The sequence below is a fragment of the Castor canadensis genome, chromosome 3 (assembly GCF_047511655.1).
Source record: "Castor canadensis chromosome 3, mCasCan1.hap1v2, whole genome shotgun sequence".
Classification (NCBI taxonomy): Eukaryota; Metazoa; Chordata; class Mammalia; order Rodentia; family Castoridae; genus Castor; species Castor canadensis.
This window is the reverse complement of record NC_133388.1, coordinates 155,689,351-155,712,330: the sequence shown is the minus strand read 5'-3', so window position 1 is coordinate 155,712,330 and position 22,980 is coordinate 155,689,351. Positions and strand designations below refer to the sequence as shown.

Genomic DNA, 22,980 nt, shown 5'->3' with positions numbered 1-22,980 from the left:
TTCTTTATGACTCTTTGTTCCACATTTATTAGTGAGTCATTGCTAGATATTTTCCACGTGAGGAAACTGAGGCACAGGGACAATGACATTGCACAGTAGGCCAAAACAGAGCTGGGTTGCAGCAGGCTGCCTGGCTCCACGCCGACTTACTGTACCACTCTGCTAGGCCTTGGCACAGGTTGCCTCACAGGTGATGCCCGCTTTTTTTTTTTCATCACCCAGGGCATTTGTGAGGCTAAAATGAGATAGTACTTTCACTTTTTTAAGTTCAATTATCAGCTATCCAAATGTAAGGCATTAAAAAATTTCAAGGTCTAAACTTTTAGAGTGGTTAAAATTTTAATAACTATTTCCCCACAGTGATTATATTAGTGAGATATGTTCAGTGTAGAAAAACTTTTTAAAAAAATAAAGAAAAAGATGAATTAAACCATGATCCTCTGTAATAATTGACATTTTTCAGGGTGAAAGTTGTAATTTCTGTGAAATGTGAAGCCTCAAGGAGGCTTCTTCACATTTCTGTGGAATTCGAAGGTAATGTGGACAGAGTTTGGATGCTTGTTTGGTCTCTTTTGGAGTAATAAGCAATACATTTCCCCCTCAGGTGTACTGCATGAGGCCATAACAATATTTAGAAGACCAAAGAGCTCATTAGTAAGGTCTTTGAATGAAAGATCATGAACATTCTTGGGTTCTTTTCAGTTGAGGAACCTCATATATTTGCAGCTTTGAATAAGAACCACTAAAATTATTTTGATGTAGTTATCTTGGCATTTGCTAAGCATATCTTCCTCACCCATATAAAAAAGTGAAAATTATAAAACAAACAACACCCTCCCTCCAAAAGAGCAAAAAGGATATTCATTGCCTAGCATTTAAGAATCTCAAATGAAGACTGTAATAGAGTAAAGCAGTTAAAGAAATGAAATTTCAGAGAGCTTGTTTGGAGATGTTGACTTGTATTCGCTATGGATGGGGGCTGGTGAAGCTTCTGGAAGAGTGGCTATTCCACAAAGAGGAGAGCTGACCTTTAGGGATTCCATTTTTGTAGACTTGTGGCTGGATATCATTCAGTGACTGTTACTGGCTGGCAAGACATGATTTTAAGAGATTGGCAATGAATCACCTTTGTCTCTGGTTTATTCACAGGCATTTGAGTAAAGAAGAGCAAGATGGTGGCAGCCTGTCTTTACTTCCTGTGTCTTCTGCTTTATTTGGTAAGAGCAGAGGGTGTACATCTATACTTAACCGGGGAAAGAATGGTTATCATCACTTAAGAAAAAAGGTGGCCTATCAAAGTTAACTTTTTGTATAGCATTGACTCAGTGTAATCTGATGTTATATCTTTAATGAAATGATTACAAATCACTTGTCTGTACTTTAACTGAAAGGGATACTTTTTTCTCAGTTCTTAAAAACCAATACCATGTTATAGGCAACACTGAACTTGATTTATTATTGTTATTTATTTTGCAGGGCTAGGGATCAGACTCAGAGCTTTGTACATGCTAGGCAAGTGCTTTAGTACTGAGCTACACTTCCAGCCCCATGGGCAAAGTTTAAAACAAATTTATTTGTATGTATAGTTTAAGGACTCTGGAAAGAAATTATACTGATAACATATATTAGTCTATACCTCTTAAACTTGACTTAGAAAAAACTTTTGACTATGAAAACTTACCACCCAAGCACATTAAGATGATAATTTTCTCTATTTTGGACTCTTTTCATTCTGTGTTTTTCTTCTCATAAAAGGCTTGGAGTTTTCTTAAACTTGTCTTTAGCCATTTATTGAGTTAATCCTATTGTCTGGTAGGCTTCTAGAGATTGGAACTGGATGAGAATTGGGTAGTCCAGCCCTTGACCTTGGGTAGATAGTGGAATACTATTCTTCTTTTACTATAAGGCTGCTAAGGTTCCTTAATTTTTGTTGTATTGTGAAGCAAGATTATAGGAATATATTTGCTTTTTTCTTAGAAGGAAGTTTCTAGATCCTCATACCTCAAATCTTGCTTCTTTCTTCTAGTTTCCAAAAGTAATACCAAATTTCAAGGCCCAGAAAGCACTGTAGAGCCCATACAGTTCAAAATTTTCACAGAGTGAAACAGAACCAGACTTTCATTCTCCTAGGTGGGAAAACTACTGTTCAGTTTTTATGAGCAATAGTGTCCTTGCAACCTTGGGGCTCAAAGCTTATCCCCATTATTGTATAAGGGCTATGTTGAACATCCCATTTAACCTTTCTCTTCTTCCTATAATCTCAAATGTACTTTTCTACCTATATTATTGTAGGGTGGTGGTAGAGTCAGATCCAGGTTCAAACTTGTTGCTGCTACTTACCAGTGATAGGAACCCAAATGAGTTATGAATCCCTGTTTTCTGCATTTTGGAATGAGTATAATAATGTACTTGACTTAAGGGATGTTGTTGCAAATAAGTAAGTCAGAGCATTTACAAAGCTCTTGGGTCAGTGACTAGAACAGCCTAAGCCCTGAATAAGAATGTCATAACAGCATTTTAAGTGTTCAGTGTCTACATCCTGACCTCCATGAAGGAGGGACTCCGTTTTAGTCATCTTTGCAGACTCAGCACCAGCAAGTATCAGGAACAGGTTATAAATGAAATAAACAGTTATGAACTTATATTAGGAAGCAACAATGAGATTTAAGAGAGTAGAGAGAGAGGGAGAGAGACAGAGAGAGAGAAAGAGGAAGAGAGAAGGTTCTATGATAATACTTTGTGCTTGTGGGCTCATTTGTCTGAGAAGGAGATGTGAATTGCTCTTCCTGGATGAAAGGTGTGCTTTCACCAGTTTCTACTGTACCATCCCTCCCAGCTCTGATGGTGTGGCTTGGTGACTCAGAGTGTGCTCATGCATTTTGAAATCTTTATAGCTCCAATAGTCATATTAGAAGGCAGGAAGAGAGATTTGTTGCCCTGATACGAGAACATGACTTTGAACCCTGGAACTGCCACACAGGAAAACAGCTTTGTTCATGAGGCTTGTTGGCTAATATAGTTTCTATCAGAGTGACCAGCTGAAAGGCTGACCACTTGCTGGGTGAGCACATTGCTGAGGGAAGTACTTTGCTGTTGGGCAGTAGCTGCACAGAAAACACTGCACCCATCTTGGACCAATCATGGTGGCACCTGGACATGTGCACCCAGCTCTTGTATCCTACTTTCCAGAGGAGGAAATGGAGCTAGGCAAGATGTGGAAAAGAAGTGGAAGGAACGAAGAGCTCCCAGAGGAAGACAAACATAGAGGTGTGTAAAGTTATTGTGAGCTAAGGATGCTTGCAAGCCTCTTAAATAAATAGGAGTTTATTTTCTTCAGATAACAAGAAGGCTGAAGTAGTCAGTCCAGTGAAGGTTTAGTAATTTCATGGTATTATCAGAGACTTGGGTGTCATTCTCTTTGGCACCATCTTTTGAGCTGCGCTCTCTTGTCTCCTCATGGCACATGGTGGGTGCCTCAGTTGCAGATACGAGGTCCATTGTCTCAGCAAGAACCTCAGCAAAGGGCAATCAATGCCAGCCACATCTGTCCTTTCCACCAGGAAAACGAAAATTTGACCCCACCCATCCATAGACTTCCTGTCTTGTTTCATGACTCAGAAGTTGCAACTTGGCCAGCATTATAGCTGCAAGGGAGCCTGGGAAAGAGACCACTTTGATGCCTAGCCACTGTGATAGGAGGCAGCAAAGGAGAGGGCTGGTGATGGCCAGGAGTCAGCAACTCCAAAGAGATGCCACAACTCAGAAGGTGAGAAGACCAAATTTCAAAGCTTTCTGTGGACATCTGTACCCAGCCTTTTACTGGACAATCAGTATCAACTTAGCTGAGATTCAACAATGGAGGGATATAGTATAAGAGCTTTCCTTGTCAGTCATGTACTGACTGTATTCCCAGAGGGCAGTAGTTTCCATGGCACAAGTGTACTTGATTGCACTATATACATGGAAAATAAATCCTTTTCACCCCACTGATCATAAATGGGAGACCCAAATACCAAAAACCACCCACAAAGGAGAGGCCAGCATCTGGCATGGGACACTAAATCCCTGGTTACAGAGGATGCCTGTCACCGGGTGTATGGCTGGCTGTCCCTCCAGACACCTGCTCCACTCTTCCTTAAGTCCCCTTTCCAGGATGCCAGCCTGGTGAGGGGTGATGGTGATGACCGGGCTGTCACTGAATGCTCACTGCCATGTGATGGGCAGTGGTGCATAGGGGCCGAGAGGGACAGTCAAGGAGTTGCAGATCCAAATCCTGATTCTATTCATGACCTAGCCAAATTACTCTCTGCATCTTACTCTCATCTCCTGTAAAACAGGGCTGAGGTAGTAATTTCCTTCAGTAGGATTGTCACCAGGATTAAATGTGCTCAGAACAGAGCCCTATATACATGAACTTATAATGTGTGAGCTCTTCTTCTCATAGTCCCAGCCTCTCTTGGATTTGAGTGGCTGCTGAGTCTGCTTGGCCTTCAGGTCTAAGACCTTTGGATTTTAGAACTGTTGTGGTTCTACAATGAAGTGAACATTTTGTGATTTTTGTTAAGTGAATTGAAAACCAAATGATTTTCTGAAAGTTGCAGTTCAAATTCAGACTCAAATTTGACTAAATTTTACCATGGAATTATGAACCAAATATTGTACTAGAGACCTCTTTTTCCTCTTATAAATTGAATTGTCTTTGAGGTGACTGTGACCTCCCGAGTGCTGGGAATCTGAATTCAGATTCAGAAAGTCATCAGAGACTAATAGGACTGGAGAGAGGTGCTTTAAGAAGCTGGTGTGAAATCATGTAGAATTTAGATGCAGAATGGTATTGTGGGAGATCATGAGCTTTGGCTCAGTTAGAGCTAAGTGCATGTGCCATCCAGACCCATAACTTCCATGTTTTACTCTAGGCTTTACCCTTTAAGCTTCATTTGTAACACAGAGGGTGTTAATATTCTTTCCACGTGGCATTTGATCAGATGGTTAAATGAGAAAAACAATATAAAACTCTAAGAATTGGACCCTTTCAGTCTGTTCTAACCATATTTCACTTTGTTCCAGCTATGGTAGAATCCTATGGTTTATTGCTTCTGGAAGCCTTAATAAAATTAGCAATAGACAGACACATTCATAATAAGTGCTAATTTTCTCTTTCTTTGTTAACAGACGACTGGATATGGCCAAGATGGGAAGTTTAGTGGACCACTGAAGCCTATGACATTTTCTATTTTTGAAGGCCAAAATCCAAGTCAAATCATATTCCAGGTAAAGGTTACCTTTGATTACTGTTATCTTGATTTTTCATGCTTTCCCAGTAGACTTTTATTCCTTGCTCTTCTATACGGCAGGAAATTAAATGGAACCATGATAAATCTTGACATCAAGAATGATTTCAGAAACTAAGTTAAACAGAAATGAGTAGCTAGAGTGTTGTATTAGTTGACCTGACATCCTTATTCAGACTTCCTCAATCATGTCTGAGGCCAGTGCTTCTGTCCCTCCCACAGGGAACTTGGGCTCCTCTGGAGTGGAAAGGCCACTGGTGTTTGGAGAGGCACTGGTTTTCTGACAGGTCATCTGCTCAATGATCTTGTTGCTTCAGTGTTTAAAGGTGGATCTTCTCTGTTGCCAAGGCTTGCCTTTTCTTGTCTGCCTCCTCTGGGCCTAAGAGAGGGCTGTTGCCTTTGTGTTGGTCAAGGCATACTGAGCGTGTTAACTTTTCCATGACTGTGGAAAACTTGAGAAAAACAATTAGAGGAAAGATTTATTTCAGCTCATGGTTTTCAGAGATTTCAGTCTATGGTCACTTGGCTCCAGTTTCTGGGCCTATGTGAGGAAGCATCACGGTGGGAGGGTATGATGGAGGCAAATTGATCACTCATGATGAACAGGAAGCAGAGAGAGTAAGAGGAAGGGCCTGGGGACAACATGTATACTTCAAAGGCTTTCCACAGTGACCTACTTCCTCATTTAGGCCCTACCTCCTATAGCCCGTTCTGCTATGAACTCATCAATGGTTAACATTGATAAAGTTAGTACTCTCACGATCCTGTCACTTTTCAATAGCACCATCAGCTGGGGACCATGTCTTCAACACATGAACCTTTTTGGGGGGATACTTTATATCCAAATCATGACACCAGGACGTGATTACTTCATTTAGTTGGACAACTGTGAAAGGCATTCAATTGAGGGGTAGCCTAGAGGTAAACTGAAGGACTGCAGCTAGTAAGGGTGGTGAAATAATCCCAGAATTTGTAAGGAAGAAGGAGAAAAATGTGCTACCACATTTACTAGATATCCCCTCAGGAAGCTGCTTGGCCCTGGAGTGGTTCGAGGTACTTTGATGAGCCTTTTGGGGCCACTGATGTCCCCTTTCTGCCCCATGCACTGGAGAAGTCACAGAGGGTTGCTAAGTAACCTTCTAAGGTAGACCCCTTCCCTTAACCACTGAACATCTGTTTTGTTGAACAGTTTGATCCACAGAGTTGAGGCTGAAAGCTGCCACATTCCTGCTCCTCTCATTTGAAACAGCTGAGTAGAATGGGGCCCAAGCACGAGCTGGCCAGAGCACACATGCATGTCTGTCTAGCTGTGCTATGTAGTGTGTTATCAGAGTCTTTACCTTTCTGGTCAGGGAAGTCAGGCTCTGAGGAAGTGGTGAATATGTTGAGAGCTGAAGGCTGATGGGAATCAATCTGATAAGGAAAGGAGAGGAGAATGTCCAGCAAAGACCAAGCAGGACCAGCGTGCTGGGAGAGGGCAGGGCATGAACCAGGACCAGCAGCAGGCCATGTGGCTGGGGAGGGGAAGAGGGTGGGAGAAGGCTGCGGAATCAGAAGATCCTGCTTCCTGAGGCTCTGATCTTTTCTCCTCAAAGGAGTAGGTTGACTGAAGTTTCCATTCAGAATAGATCCCTCAGGCCACAAACTGGAGGGACCCAGGAGGAGCTGGTTAGGAGTCTCAGCAGGGGTTACACAGAGATGGATTCTTCCTTTACCTCCCTTCTCTGTCCTGCCAGGGAGCACTTGGTTTAGAGTCTCACTGACATTTTTTATTCCTTGTATTCATGAGTTATGCTTAGGCACACATACATTCTCTTACTAACCATGAAGAGTGCCAAGAGTGTGAGTGACACTATTATGGGTGCGGGGACTTATCAATGCTAATCCTGTCCCAGTGAGCTCACCAGTTAAAATGTGAACGCTAACAAATAAACAAACACATTCACTGAAGATTCTAGTAATCAGAGGGAAGGTGAAGAAAGAGTGAGTAATCTTATTTATTTCTTTTTTAAATTGACAAAGAATTTGGTCAAATTGACAAAATACTTGGTCAGATGTGGTGTATATGCCTGTAATCCCAGCCACTCAAGACAAAGGCAGGAGTATTGAGGCCAGTCCAGGCAATGGTAGCTATGAGACCCTGTCTCAAAAAGAAAAGAAAAGAAAAAGAAAAAGGGCTGGGATTGTAGCTCTAGTGGTAGAATGCTTGCTTAGCATGTGCAAGACCCTTGGGTTTGATCTCCAGAACTGCAAAATAAATAAATAATTAAAAAGTACATATTCATCATGGCCACATTTTTATTTATTTACTTTTTATTATCATGTTATTGTTGCCTTGGGTGGTACATTGTGACATTTACAAAAGTTCTTACTATATTGTAGTAGAATTTGCCCCCTCCACTGTTCTCTTTTATCCCTTCTCCCCTGATTCTTAGAATAGTTTCAACATATCTTATTTTTCCATTTTCATACATGAGTACATTATATTGCTACCATATTCATCATCCTACACCTATTCCTTATTTCCTCCCCTCCCACTGGTACCAATCCCTAGACAGGACTTGTTTTAACCTTTTTGTCCTCTGCTTTTGAAAAAAGACATTTTTGTTTGTTTAAGATATCTATACAAGGAGTTTCTTTTTTTTTTTTTTTTTTTCATTTTTCTTTTATTATTCATATGTGCATACAAGGCTTGGTTCATTTCTCCCCCCTGCCCCCACCCCCTCCCTTACCACCCACTCCACCCCCTCCCGCTCCCCCCCTCAATACCCAGCAGAAACTATTTTGCCCTTATCTCTAATTTTGTTGTAGAGAGAGTATAAGCAATAATAGGAAGGAACAAGGGGTTTTGCTGGTTGAGATAAGGATAGCTATACAGGGCATTGACTCACATTGATTTCCTGTGTGTGGGTGTTACCTTCTAGGTTAATTCTTTTTGATCTAACCTTTTCTCTAGTTCCTGGTCCCCTTTTCCTATTGGCCTCAGTTGCTTTAAGGTATCTGCTTTAGTTTCTCTGCGTTAAGCAATACAAGGAATATGTATTGTATTCCAAATTGGTTCTTCCCCTCCATTTTTATCCTTTCTACCTTAATCCTTTTCTTTTCTTTTTCATTCATTTATTTATTCACTTATTTTATTATTGTTGTACTGGGGGTACACTGTGACATTTACAAAAGTTCTTACAATTTAGTCTTTTTCTCATGGTGATTTCAGCAGGTTTAAAAATTCTATATTCATTCTTTTTTTTTTTTACATATAAGTCCATTTAAAAAAATTTTTTTTCTTTTCATTTTTCTTTTATTATTCATATATGCATACAAGGCTTGGTTCATTTCTCCCCCCTGCCCCCACCCCCTCCCTTACCACCCACTCCGCCCCCTCCCTCTCCCCCCTCCTCAATACCCAGCAGAAACTATTTTGCCCTTATTTCTAATTTTGTTGTAGAGAGAGTATAAGCAATAATAGGAAGGAACAAGGGTTTTTGCTGGTTGAGATAAGGATAGCTATACAGGGCATTGACTCACATTGATTTCCTGTGTGTGGGTGTTACCTTCTAGGTTAATTCTTTTTGATCTAACCTTTTCTCTAGTACCTGTTCCCCTTTTCCTATTGGCCTCAGTTGCTTTAAGGTATCTGCTTTAGTTTCTCTGCGTTAAGGGCAACAAATGCTAGCTAGTTTTTTAGGTGTCTTACCTATCCTCACCCCTCCCTTGTGTGCTCTCGCTTTTATCATGTGCTCATAGTCCAATCCCCTTGTTGTGTTTGCCCTTGATCTAATGTCCACATATGAGGGAGAACATACGATTTTTGGTCTTTTGGGCCAGGCTAACCTCACTCAGAATGATGTTCTCCAATTCCATCCATTTACCAGCGAATGATAACATTTCGTTCTTCTTCATGGCTGCATAAAATTCCATTGTGTATAGATACCACATTTTCTTAATTCATTTGTCAGTGCTGGGGCATCTTGGCTGTTTCCATAACTTGGCTATTGTGAATAGTGCTGCAATAAACATGGATGTGCAGGTGCCTCTGGAGTAACACTCTTTTGGGTATATCTCCAAGAGTGGAAGATACCACATTTTCTTAATCCATTCGTCAGTGCTAGGGCATCTTGGCTGTTTACATAACTCTGCTATTGTGAATAGTGCCGCAATAAACATGGATGTGCAGGTGCCTCTGGAGTAACAGTCTTTTGGGTATATCCCCAAGAGTGGTATTGCTGGATCAAATGGTAGATCGATGTCCAGCTTTTTAAGTAGCCTCCAAATTTTTTTCCAGAGTGGTTGTACTAGTCTACATTCCCACCAACAGTGTAAGAGGGTTCCTTTTTCCCCGCATCCTCGCCAACACCTGTTGTTGGTGGTGTTGCTGATGATGGCTATTCTAACAGGAGTGAGGTGGAATCTTAGCGTGGTTTTAATTTGCATTTCCTTTATTGCTAGAGATGGTGAGCATTTTTTCATGTGTTTTCTGGCCATTTGAATTTCTTCTTTTGAGAAAGTTCTGTTTAGTTCACGTGCCCATTTCTTTATTGGTTCATTAGTTTTGGGAGAATTTAGTTTTTTAAGTTCCCTGTATATTCTGGTTATCAGTCCTTTGTCTGATGTATAATTGGCAAATATTTTCTCCCACTCTGTGGGTGTTCTCTTCAGTTTAGAGACCATTTCTTTTGATGAACAGAAGCTTTTTAGTTTTATGAGGTCCCATTTATCTATGCTATCTCTTAGTTGCTGTGCTGCTGGGGTTTCATTGAGAAAGTTCTTACCTATACCGACTAACTCCAGAGTATTTCCTACTCTTTCTTGTATCAACTTAAGAGTTTGGGGTCTGATATTAAGATCCTTGATCCATTTTGAGTTAATCTTGGTATAGGGTGATATACATGGATCTAGTTTCAGTTTTTTGCAGACTGCTAACCAGTTTTCCCACCAGTTTTTCTTGAAGAGGCTGCTATTTCTCCATCGTATATTTTTAGCTCCTTTGTCAAAGATAAGTTGCTCATAGTTGTGTGGCTTCATATCTGGATCCTCTGTTCTGTTCCACTGGTCTTCATGTCTGTTTTTGTGCCAGTACCATGCTGTTTTTATTGTTATTGCTTTGTAATATAGTTTGAAGTCAGGTATTGTGATACCTCCTGCATTGTTCTTTTGACTGAGTATTGCCTTGGCTATTCGTGGCCTCTTGTGTTTCCATATAAATTTCACAGTAGATTTTTCAATCTCTTTAATGAATGTCATTGGAATTTTGATGGGAATTGCATTAAACATGTAGATTACTTTGGGGAGTATTGACATTTTTACTATGTTGATTCTACCAATCCATGAGCATGGGAGATCTCTCCTCTTTCTATAGTCTTCCTCAATCTCTTTCTTCAGAAGTGTATAGTTTTCCTTGTAGAGGTCTTTCACATCTTTTGTTAGGTTTACACCTAGGTATTTGATTTTGTTTGAGGCTATTGTAAATGGAATTGTTTTCATACATTCTTTTTCCGTTTGCTCATTGTTAGTGTATAGAAATGCTAATGATTTTTCTATGTTGATTTTATATCCTGCTACCTTGCTATAGCTATTGATGATGTCTAGAAGCTTCTGAGTAGAGTTTTTTGGGTCTTTAAGGTATAGGATTATGTCGTCTGCAAATAGGGATATTTTGACAGTTTCTTTACGTATTTGTATTCCTTTTATTCCTTCTTCTTGCCTAATTGCTCTGGCTAGGAATTCCAGTACTATGTTGAATAGGAGTGGAGATAGTGGGCATCCTTGTCTGGTTCCTGATTTTAGAGGGAATGGTTTTAATTTTTCTCCGTTAAGTATAATGCTGGCTGTAGGTTTGTCATATATAGCTTTTATAATGTTGAGGAACTTTCCTTCTATTCCTAGTTTTCTTAGAGCTTTTATCATGAAATGATGTTGGATCTTATCAAAGGCTTTTTCTGCATCTATTGAGATGATCAAGTGGTTTTTGTCTTTGCTTCTGTTAATGTGGTTTATTACGTTTATTGATTTTCGTATGTTGAACCACCCCTGCATCCCTGGGATGAAGCCTACCTGGTCGTGGTGAATAATCTTTTTGATGTGTTGCTGAATTCGATTTGCCATTATTTTGTTGAGGATTTTTGCATCAATGTTCATTAAGGAGATTGGCCTATAGTTCTCCTTTTTGGAGGTGTCTTTGCCTGGTTTTGGGATAAGTGTAATACTGGCTTCATAAAATGTGTTTGGCAGTTTTCCTTCCCTTTCTATTTCATGGAACAGTTTAAGGAGGGTTGGTATCAGTTCTTCTTTAAAGGTCTGATAGAATTCAGCAGAGAATCCATCAGGTCCTGGACTTTTCTTTTTGGGGAGACTCTTGATTGCTGCTTCAATTTCATTTTGTGTTATAGGTCTATTCAGGTGATTAATTTCCTCTTGGTTCAGTTTTGGATGATCATATGTATCTAGAAATCTGTCCATTTCTTTTAGATTTTCAAATTTATTTGAATATAGGTTCTCAAAGTAGTCTCTGATGATTTCCTGGACTTCCATGGTGTTTGTTGTTATCTCCCCTTTTGCATTCCTAATTCTACTAAGTTGGGTTTTTTCTCTCCTCATTTTACTCAGGTTTGCCAGGGGTCTATCGATCTTGTTTATTTTTTCAAAGAACCAACTTTTTGTTTCATTAATTCTTTGTATGGTTTTTTTGATTTCTATTTCGTTGATTTCAGCTCTTATTTTTATTATTTCTCTCCTATTTGTTTTGGGATTTGCTTGTTCTTGTTTTTCTAGGAGTTTGAGATGTATCATTAGGTCATTGATTTGGGACCTTTCAATCTTTTTAATATATGCACTCATGGCTATAAACTTTCCTCTCAAGACTGCCTTAGCTGTGTCCCATAGGTTCCGGTAGGTTGTGTTTTCATTTTCATTGACTTCCAGGAACTTTTAAATTTCCTCTTTTATTGCATCAATGATCCACTCTTCATTAAGTAATGAGTTATTTAGTTTCCAGCTGTTTGCATGTTTTTTGTCTTTACTTTTGTTGTTGAGTTCTACTTTTACTGCATTGTGGTCAGATAGTATGCACGGAATTATTTCTATTTTCTTATATTTGCTGAGGCTTGCTTTGTGCCCTAGGATATGATCTATTTTGGAGAAGGTTCCATGGGCTGCTGAGAAGAATGTATATTGTGTAGAGGTTGGATGAAATGTTCTGTAGACATCTACTAGGTCCACTTGATCTATTGCATATTTTAGATCTTGGATTTCTTTATTGAGTTTTTGTTTGGATGACCTATCTATTGATGATAATGGAGTGTTAAAGTCTCCCACAACCACTGTGTTGGCGTTTATATATGCTTTTAGGTCTTTCAGGGTATGTTTGATGAAATTGGGTGCGTTGACATTGGGTGCATACAGATTGATGATTATTATTTCCTTTTGGTCTATTTCCCCTTTTATTAGTATGGAATGTCCTTCTTTATCTCGTTTGATCAATGTAGGTTTGAAGTCTACTTTGTCAGAGATAAGTATTGCTACTCCTGCTTGTTTTCGGGGGCCATTGGCTTGGTAAATCTTCTTCCAGCCTTTCATCCTAAGCATATGCTTATTTCTGTCGGTGAGATGAGTCTCCTGTAAGCAACAAATTGTTGGATCTTCTTTTTTAATCCATTTTGTCAAACAGTGTCTTTTGATGGGTGAATTAAGTCCATTAACATTAAGCGTTAGTACTGATAGGTATGTGGTGATTCCTGCCATTTAGTTGTCTTAGTTGTTTGAAGGTTTGATTGTGTGTACCTAACTTGATGTTACTCTCTACTGTCTTGCTTTTTCTTATCCTGTGGTTTGGTGCTGCCTGCCTTTTCATGGTTAAGTTGGGTTTCACTTTCTGTGTGCAGGATCCCTTGCAGAATCTTTTGTAATGGTGGCTTTGTGGTCACATATTGTTTTAGTTTCTGCTTATCATGGAAGACTTTTATTGCTCCATCTATTTTGAATGATAGCTTTGCTGGGTAGAGTATCCTGGGGTTGAAGTTATTTTCATTCAGTGCCCGGAAGATCTCACCCCACGCTCTTCTTGCTTTTAATGTTTCTGTTGAGAAGTCTGCCGTGATTTTGATGGGTTTACCTTTGTATGTTACTTGTTTTTTCTCTCTTACAGCCTTCAAAATTCTTTCCTTAGTTTCTGAACTTGTTGTTTTAATGATGATATGTCGTGGAGTAGTTCTATTTTGATCTGGTCTGTTTGGTGTCCTGGAGGCCTCTTGCATTTGTATGTGAATATCTTTCTCTAGATTTGGGAAATTTTCTGTTATTATTTTGTTGAATATATTACGCATTCCCTTCGCTTGTACCTCTTCTCCTTCTTTGATGCCCATGATTCTCAAGTTTGGTCTTTTGATGGAGTCGGTGAGTTCTTGCATTTTCTTTTCACAGGTCTTGAGTTGTTTAATTAATAGTTCTTCAGTTTTTCCTTTAATTACCATTTCATCTTCAAGTTCTGAGATTCTGTCTTCTGTTTGTTCTATTCTGCTGGATTGGCCTTCCGTTTTGTTTTGCAGTTCTGTTTCGTTCTTTTTTCTGAGGTTTTCCATATCCTGGGTGGTTTCCTCTTTAATGTTGTCTATTTTTGTCCTGAGTTCATTTATCCGTTTATTCATCGTGTTCTCTGTTTCCCTTTGCTGTTTATACAGTGCTTCTATGGTTTCCTTTATTTCTTCTTTTGCTTTTTCAAATTCTCTATTTTTATTGTCTTGGAATTTCTTGAGTGTCTCCTGTACATTTTGGTTGACCCTATCCAGTATCATCTCTATAAAATTCTCTTTGAGTACTTGTAGTATGTCTTCTTTTAAATTATCCTTGTGGGCTTCATTGGGTCCTTTGGCATAGTTTATCTTCATTTTGTTGGAGTCTGGATCTGAGTTTCTGTTCTCTTCATTCCCCTCTGGTTCCTGTACTAATTTTTTGCTGTGGGGAAACTGGTTTCCTTGTTTTTTCTGTCTTCCTGTCATTGTCCTTGGTGTTGTTGCTGTCCCTGTACTGTGTGCAATTAAGTATTTTCTAGCTTGTAATAATAACAATGGTAATATTGAGAATGGAAGAGTGAGCTGAGATGGAAAGCAAGAAGTTAAAGAAAAGGGGAAAACAAATATACAGACAAGAGGGAGAAAGCAGAACAAGGTATCAGATAAGAGAGTTTCAAAGGTATTAACAGGGAGTGTTAGTGTACTAATCGACAGTAAGCTGAACAGACATTGGAGAGACAGAGAGAGGATTGAAAATCAAAGATAAAAAAATAAAAAATAAGTAAATGAAAGTAATACCTATATATAAAAATGAATTAAAATAAAATGGAATAGAGAAAATTAAAAAAAAAAAAAAAACCAAAAAACTTCCAAGTTTATATGCAATGCAGTTTCAGTCTTAATAATTTGGGTGTCCGTCTCAATCTCCAGTCCTGGAGTTGGTGCCTCAGATGTTGTTCTGTAGTTGTCTCATCAAAGGGGATGCATAAAGTAGAACAAAACTACACACACACACACACACACACACACACACACACACACACACAAAAGCCCCACCAAGTGTCCCCAGTTCAAATGCAATACAGTTTCAGTAAGTTTTTCGGCTTGCAGGTGTAATTCATTTGTTCTCTCATCAAAGGTAGGGAGAAAAAGAAAAAAAAGCGTCTGGAGACAGTTCTGAGAGTGGAATCTGCAACTGTGGCTTGCCTACCTGCTGCTCTCAGCCTGTAGCTGGTGGCGTTATTTATGCAGATCTCTGGGGTGAGCTTAGCACTCACCTGGTCCCACAGGCTTTGTTTGCTCAGAGTTCTCCTGTGGGGGGTGGGGGGCCTCTGCTACAGGCTTTCCCCTTTCCAAGCACTGGGAAAGGTGACTCTGCCCCCGCGTTGTCAGGCCTGCGTGTTTATTTACAGTTCATGTGGGAGGTGGGTCTTCCCCCCTCTCCTCTGAAGTTTTCCTCCCACTGCCACTTTCAGAAGCTTTCCTGCTCCTGCTTACTGGGCGGTGCTGCTGCTCCTGCTGGCCGCCATGTTTGTTTACGGTTCACGTGGGAAGTGGGTCTTCCCTCCTCTCACAAGCTTCCCCACTCCTGGTTGCTGGGCGTGCCCCGCTCCCGCCAGAGGCTCTCTGGCCCGCCCGGCTTGTTTATTTACAGTCCCGGGAAGGATTCCCTTCCCCCAATCTTCAGCGCTCAGGGCGCCCCACCCTCTTTCCAGTGTGTCTTAACTGTTCTTATTGCTTATTACTCAGTTTCTCTTTTTTTTTCCCCGATGGAGGTCAGTCTCTCCAGGGGGCTATGCTGCTCTGGCCCAGGCTTGTCTGTGGGGCTACCGCGGTACCGCGAAGCTCACCTGGTCCGCGTCTTCCCAAGCCGTATGGGCGCCGGCCACTGGCGGCCCCAGGGGCCCTCCTCGTTTCTCCGTTTAACGTGAAGTGGAGATTCTCTGCACCGGCTGGAGATTGTGGAGGGGTCAAATTTATGCCTTTTCTCGGTGATTATGTCTGCAAAGTGTGTCTCCAGCGTCTTTCCAAGATTTCACTATAGGAGGGTCGCTTTCTGCTTCCTACCTCTAGCCGCCATCTTGGAATCCTCCTATATTCATTCTTGTATAGAAAGTACATCAACCATATTCACCTTCTTTACTTCCTTATTTGGTCCCCCTGCCATGTATATATTTTAAAAAAGAAACATGTATATGTATATTTACTATATATAATGAAATGGCTAAATAGAGCTAATTAATATATGCATCATCTCATATTCTTATCACTTTCGTGTGTGTGATTAAAAATACCCCAAATCTAAGAGTGCCCTATTTTAGATGAGGATGGTAATAGGTGAACAGATAAGGCTTCATCAGCCCCTGAACTGAGTAGTGAAAGATGAGCAGGTGCACATGAACAGGAAGCAGGTCTTAGTACAGCAGGGGGCTAAACATGGAAGTGTGCATTGAGCAAGAAAGTGATAGATGATGGATGGTTCAGGGTTGAGGGTGGAGACCTTGTATACACACCTGCCGAGGTCAGCACAGATGTGTTGGTGGCCCTGGAGGGCTTCAACAAAGAGCACCCCAATAGACTCATACAAGTTTACTCTGTGATAATGGTGGACATGTGTTGAAGGGGTGGCCTGGAGGCAGAAAGGGTCTTATTACAAATGTAATAGTGTAGTGTGAAGCGATGGGGTCTGGTTCAAGTAAGAGAAAAGGGATGCTATGGTCTGAATGTTGATGTGCCCCCAAATTCATATGTTGAAACCTACCCCCCGTGCAATAGTATCAAGAGGTAGGCCTTTAGGAGGTGATTAGGGCATGAGGGCAGAGCCCTCATAAATAGAATTAATGCTCTTATGAAAAAGGAGCCTGTTTGCCCCATCTGCCAAGTGAGGACATGAGGAAGGTGTCTCTGTGAGAAGCAGGTCCTCATCTGGTCTGTTGGCACAAATCACCTGCCACTTTGATCTTGAACTTCCCTGCCTCCTGAGCTGTGAGCAATAAATTTGCATTGTTTGTAAATTGTCTAAAATATTTTGTTACAGCAGCTCAAATGGACTAAGACAGGGAGAATGGGAAGAAGGAGACAAGTAGGAGCAATGTGAGGGAAGTCATGCAAGGAACTGGTTACTGAATAAGCACAGGTGAGGGACAGGTGCTGGGGATAATGCTTAGGTCTCTGGTTTGCTTGATTGGGTATTTAGTTGTGTGTGTGTATGTGTGTGTGTGTGTGTTAGGTGGGACTGGAGGGTTAGGACAGGAGAGTAGGCAGTAGAGGATGAAGAGGATCTCTATCCTAGAATCACAGAATGTCTGCTAAAAAGCACTTTAGAGGTTTCTGGTACCAAATGTTATTTACAGATGGGAAACCAAGGCTTAAATCAGTTAATGGCAGAGTCGAGAGTAGAACAGAGGTCTCCTGACATCTAATCTAGCATGCTGTGCTCTCTCTGTCGTGTGTGTTGACCATGCAGCAGCCCAACCTTAGTACGAAGGGCTTTGAACTCTGTTACAGCGGTAGGGAGGAGTTACAAGGATTCCCATCCCACCAGCATCTGGAGTTAGAGGGGCACACAGAAAGCTCATTGCCCATGAGAATGGCGCTTGGAGTATTAATAAATCCTCTAAAATAAAATGAACTAAATGACCGTGGAGTTCTTTTATTGAGGATTTTCAACTAACACCAGCTTAGTACTGTCTCAGGGACTTCCAGATCATAAGGCAGTAATGGCATATACCTTAAAAAAGGTCTTTTTTCCCCTTTTACTCTTCATGAAATATAGCTCACACAGCATAAAAATTCACCCTTTGCAATGCATAATTCAGTGGTTTTTAGTCTATTACGAAGATGTGCAGCTACCACACTATTAAATATCAGAGTATTTTCATCACTCCAGAAGAAACCTTGTGTCCACTAGCTAGCAGTCACTCCACTGTCCTCACTTGCCTTCAGCCAGTTTTTGACTTTTGGCCTCTGTACAGTTGTCTGTTCTGGGCCTTTCATGTAAATGGAATTATGCCACCACTGGCCCATGTATGGCTTCTTTTATAGACCGTAATGTTTTTGATGTTTAGTCAAGTTGTAGTGTGTATCAGAACTTCACTCACTGAGGATGAGTAATAGTCCGTTGCATAATTATACCACATTTTGAATATTTACATGCCAATTGATGGACATTTGAGTTGTCTCTCTTATGGCTGTAATGAGTGATGTTGCTATGGACATTCATTCTTGTACAACTTTTTGTGAGACTATGTTTTCTGTTCTCTTGGGAGCACACACACAGACACACTCACATGAAATTGCTGGGTCACAATTAATTCTTTGTTTAACTTTTGAGGAACTGCAAAACTGTTCTCCCAAAAAAATGAAACATTTTACATTTCTACTGGCATTGTATAAGGGTTCTAGTTTCTACCCATCACCAGTGCTTGCTATTATCTCTCTTTCTTTTGTGGTACTGGGGATTGAACTCAGGACCCTATGCTTGCTAGGGAAGTACTCTTTCATTTTTGTGATAGTTATCCAAGTGTTTATGAAGTGGTATTTCTTTGTAGTTTTATAATTTTGGTTTGCATTTCCCTAATGACTAGTGGTGTTGAGTATCTTTTCATGTGTTCGTTGGCTCTCTCTATATCTTCTTTGGAGAAGTGTCCATTGAAATACTTTGCCTTTTATTTAATTGGATTATTTGTCTTTTTATTCCTGTAAGAGTTATTTATATATTCTGCATACAAGCCCTCCCTTATCAGACATGTGATTTGTAAGTATTTTCTCATATGCTATAGGTTATTTTTCACTTTTTTTTCTTTTATTCATATGTGCATACAATGTTTGGGTCATTTCTCCCCCCTTCCCCCTGCCCCCTTACCCTCCCCGGCCTCTCCCTTTCCCCCCCACCCCCTCACTACCAGGCAGAAACTATTTTGCCCTTATCTCTAATTTTGTTCAAGAGAGAGTATAAGCAATAATAGGAAGAAACAAGGGATTTTGCTAGTTGAGATAAGGATAGCTATACAGGGAGTTGACTCGCATTGATTTCCTGTACATGTGTGTTACCTTCTAAATTAATTTTTCTCGAACTAACCTTTTCTCTAGTTCCTGGTCCCCTTATTTTTCACTTTTTAATAGTGTCCTTTGCAACACAAAAGCTTTTAATTTTGATGAAGTTGCATTTATTTTTTGTTTTGTTGTTTGTGCTTCTGATACCATATCTAAGAAACCATTGCCTTATCCAGTGTCGTGAAGATTTATGTCTATGCATTCATTTCATATTTTATAGTTTCAGCTCTTATACTTAGGTCTTTGATGCATTTTGAGTTAGTTTTTGGATATGGTGTGAATGAAGGGTTCAATGTCATTCTTTTGCACATGGATATCCAGTAATTCTGGCACCATTTGTCAAAAATACTATTTTCCCCCATTGAGTGGTCTCAGCACTCTCATCAGAAATCAGTTGGCCACAGTGGGAAGGCATGTTTATGGACACACATTGATCCATTGATCTGTCTTACTTACCACGCTATCTTGAATTGTATTCTTGTAGTAAATTTTGAAATCAGATAGTGTTTAAGTCTTATAACTTTGTTCTTCTGTTCTAAAATTGTTGTGGCTATTCTGGGTCTCTTGCATTTCGGTATGAATTTTAGGATCAGTGTATCAATTCTACAAACAAAGAAGCTCTAGTTTTGATAAGGATTATGTTCCATCACAGAGCAACTTGGGGACTGTTGCTATCTTAACAATAGTAAGTTTTCAAATGCATAAACATGGACTATATTCCATTTATTTAGATCTTTAATTTTTTCAACAATGTTTTGTAGTTTTCATTTTATAAGCCTTGTATTTGGTTAAACTTATTCTGAAGTAATTTATACTTTTTTAAAATCATGTTTTAGATGGCATTTAAGAAATATTATTTTCAGGTTCATCTTTGGTAGTGTATAGAAAAACAAATGATTCTTGTTTACCTTGTAACCTTTTTTTTTCTTTTATTATTCATATGTGCATACAAAGCTTGGGTCATTTCTCCCTCCTGCCCCCACCCCCTCCCTTACCACCCACTCCGCCCCCTCCCTCTCCCCCCCACCCCGTCAATACCCGGCAGAAACTATTTTGCCCTTATTTCTAATTTTGTTGTAGAGAGAGTATAAGCTATAATAGGAAGGAACAAGGGTTTTTGCTGGTTGAGATAAGGATAGCTATACAGGGCATTGACTCACATTGATTTCCTGTGTGTGGGTGTTACCTTCTAGGTTAATTCTTTTTGATCTAACCTTTTCTCTAGTTCCTGGTCCCCTTTTCCTATTGGCCTCAGTTATGAGAATTGTTTATTGGTAGTATTAGCTGTCTTTTTAAAAAAGGTTTCTTGGATTATCCATATAAGATATGTCCTTTATGAACAAAAATAGTTTTGCTTTTCTTTTTCCAATTTGGATGGCTTTTGTTTCTTTTCCTTACTATTTTCCCTTGCTAGGCCTTCTGGTACAATGTTAGATAGAGGTAGTAAGATGGGTATCATTGTCTTGTTCTTGGTCTTATGGGTAAAGTTTTCCGTCTTCTACCGTTAAGAGTGAGTCAGCTCTGTAGTTTTCTTAGATAGCCTTTGTCATCTTGAGAAGCTACTTTCTGTTCCTTTGTTGAGTTTTTTTTTTTAATCATGAAAGGATATTGTATACTGTCAAATGATTTTTCTGTCTCTATTGAGATACTCACGGGTTTCTTGTTCTTTATTTTATTAGTAGAGAGTATTATATTAATTGATTTTCATATATTGAATAAGCCTTGCATTCTGAGATAGATTCTACTTGATTATGGTATATAATCCTTTATGGTGCTGGATTCAGTTTGCTAGAATTTCACTGAAAAATTTTGTGTCTATATTATAAGAAGTCTTCATGGTCTGAAGTTTTCTTGGACTGACTTTTTCAGTTTGGGTATGAGGATAGTACTGAACTAAAACAAGTTGGGATGTGATTCCTTCTCTTCTAGTGTTTGGAAGAATTTGTGGTTTAGTGTTAATTCTTCATTGCATGTTAGTCATAATTCATCAGTAAATGCTTCTGGTACTGGGGCTTTCTTGGGGAATTTTTTTGATTGCTAATTAAACTTCTTTTCTTGTTGTAGTTCTAACATTTAGAAACATTTATTCTTGAGTGAGTTTTAGAAGTGTTTTTTTTTTCTGTCTAGGGATTTGCCCATTTCACCTAGCTTGTCTAATTTGTGCCAAAACAATTACTTGTACCATTATCTCAAATGCTTTTTTCCCCTGTAAGTTTGGATTTATATGACCTCTTGCATTCCTGATTCTAATTATTTGAACCATGTTCATTTCTTCTTGGTCAGTAAAGCTGAAAATTTGTCATTTTTTTGAACTTTTCAAAGAATCAACTTGTGCTTTTGTTAATTTTCTACTTTGCTCTCATAGTCTTCATTGCACTAATTTCCATTCTAATTTTAACTACTTTCTCCTTGCTGTGGGGTTAGTTTATCCTTCTTTTCCTATTTTCTAAAAAGTGGATGATTAGGCTATTTGACATCTTCTTTTTATAATTTCTTTTTTTTTTGTCAGTACTGGGGTTTGATTTTAGAGCTTTGTGTTTGCTAGGCAGGCACTCTACCACATGAGCTGTGCTTCTTGCCCTCTTCTTTTTAAATATAAACAGCTACAGATTCTTTTTAAGTATCACTTTCTCTGCATTCTTTAATGTTTGCTATGCTGTTTGGTTTTTTAAAAATCTTTTTCATTTCCATTTAACTCAAAGTGTTTTCTGATTTCCATTTGGATTTCTTCTTTGGCCTGGTGGTTATTTCCACATATTTGTGAATTTCCCTTCTTTTAGTCTATTACTGATTTCTAATTTCATTCCACTGGGTATGAGAATAAACTTTGTGTGACTCCAACCCTTTGGGATTCCCTGACACTTGTTTATGGTCTAACATAAACTCTACCCTGGAGGATACTCCATATAAATGGCTTTGGTTGGATGGAGTATTCCACAGGTACTTGTTAACTTCTAGCTGGTCTATAATGTTGTTCTAGTCTTCTGTTTCTTACCTACTTGTTCTATACATTATGGAAAGCAAAGTCTTGAATTTGTCAATGATACTGTCCAATTATTTGTGTTCCTTCAACTCTGACATTTTTTCTTTCATGTATTTTAGGGTCTGTCAGTAGTCACATACATGTTTAAAATTGTTATGGTTGCTTGGTATATTGACCCTATATCATTACAGAATGTCATTGTTTTGTTTGTAATAATTTTGTCTTGAAGTCTGTTTTGTCTGATAGTAATATAATTTCACTCTCATTTTGAAGGATAGTTTTATTAGATGTACAATTCTTACTTGGCATCCTTTCTCTTTTAGCACTTGGGATGTGTCCTTTGACTGCCTTGTGTCCTCAGGGAGAAATCAATTGTTAGTGTTGTTGAGGAGCCTGTGTATGGGAAGAGTCTACGTAGTTTAAGTTGCTTTCTTGCTGCTCCCAACATTCTCTTGTCTTTCAACTGTTTGATTATGGTGTGTCCGGGGTTAGGTCTCTTTGAGTTTAATCTACTTAGAATTCATCGGCCTTCTCGGATATGTAGATTTTGAGAAGTTTTTGGTAATTCTGCCTTCAAGTAATCTTCTTTCCCCTTTTACTTTCTTTTCCTCCTGGAACTCTTATACATGTGCTTGTTCAGTGATGGTTTACTTGTCTCTGGGGCTCTATTCATTTTTATTATTTTTTTCTATCTGTACTTTAGGGTGGATAATCTCAATCTATTTTCAAGTTCATAGATATTCTTCTACTAGCTCAAATCTTCTTTCAAGTCCCCTTAAATATATTTTTTTCATTTCAGTTAATGTACTTGTGAACTCCAGAATTCTTCCTCCTCTTTCTGCTGTAATGGAGGTTGAAATCAGGGCCTCGCACTTGCTAGGCAGGTACTCTACCACTTGAGTCATGCCCCCAGCCCTTTTGGCTTTGGTAATTTTGAGATAGGGTCTTGCTTTATGCCTGGGCAGGTCTGGACCTTGCTTCCCATGCTTCCCATATAGCTGGGGTGACAAGTGTGTGCCACCATGCCCAACTTTTTATTGCTTGAGATGGGATCTCAGAACTCTTGCCCAGGCTTGGCCATGAACCATGATCCTCCTGATCTCTGCCTCCTGAGTATCTAGGACTACAGGATTGAGTTGCTCTATCT

General features: G+C 39.4%; 1 protein-coding gene across 1 annotated transcript in view; it reads left to right on the top strand.

The window, feature by feature from the left end:
* Positions 1-22,980, top strand: part of Cdh17 (cadherin 17) — a 73,357-nt gene that overhangs the window by 10,666 nt on the left and 39,711 nt on the right. The window contains exons 2-3 of the mRNA XM_074068847.1: positions 1,150-1,217; positions 5,173-5,271. Coding sequence (XP_073924948.1) covers positions 1,173-1,217; positions 5,173-5,271 — 144 coding nt within the window. The 5' untranslated portion in view covers positions 1,150-1,172. The remainder of the gene's footprint in view (positions 1-1,149; positions 1,218-5,172; positions 5,272-22,980) is intronic.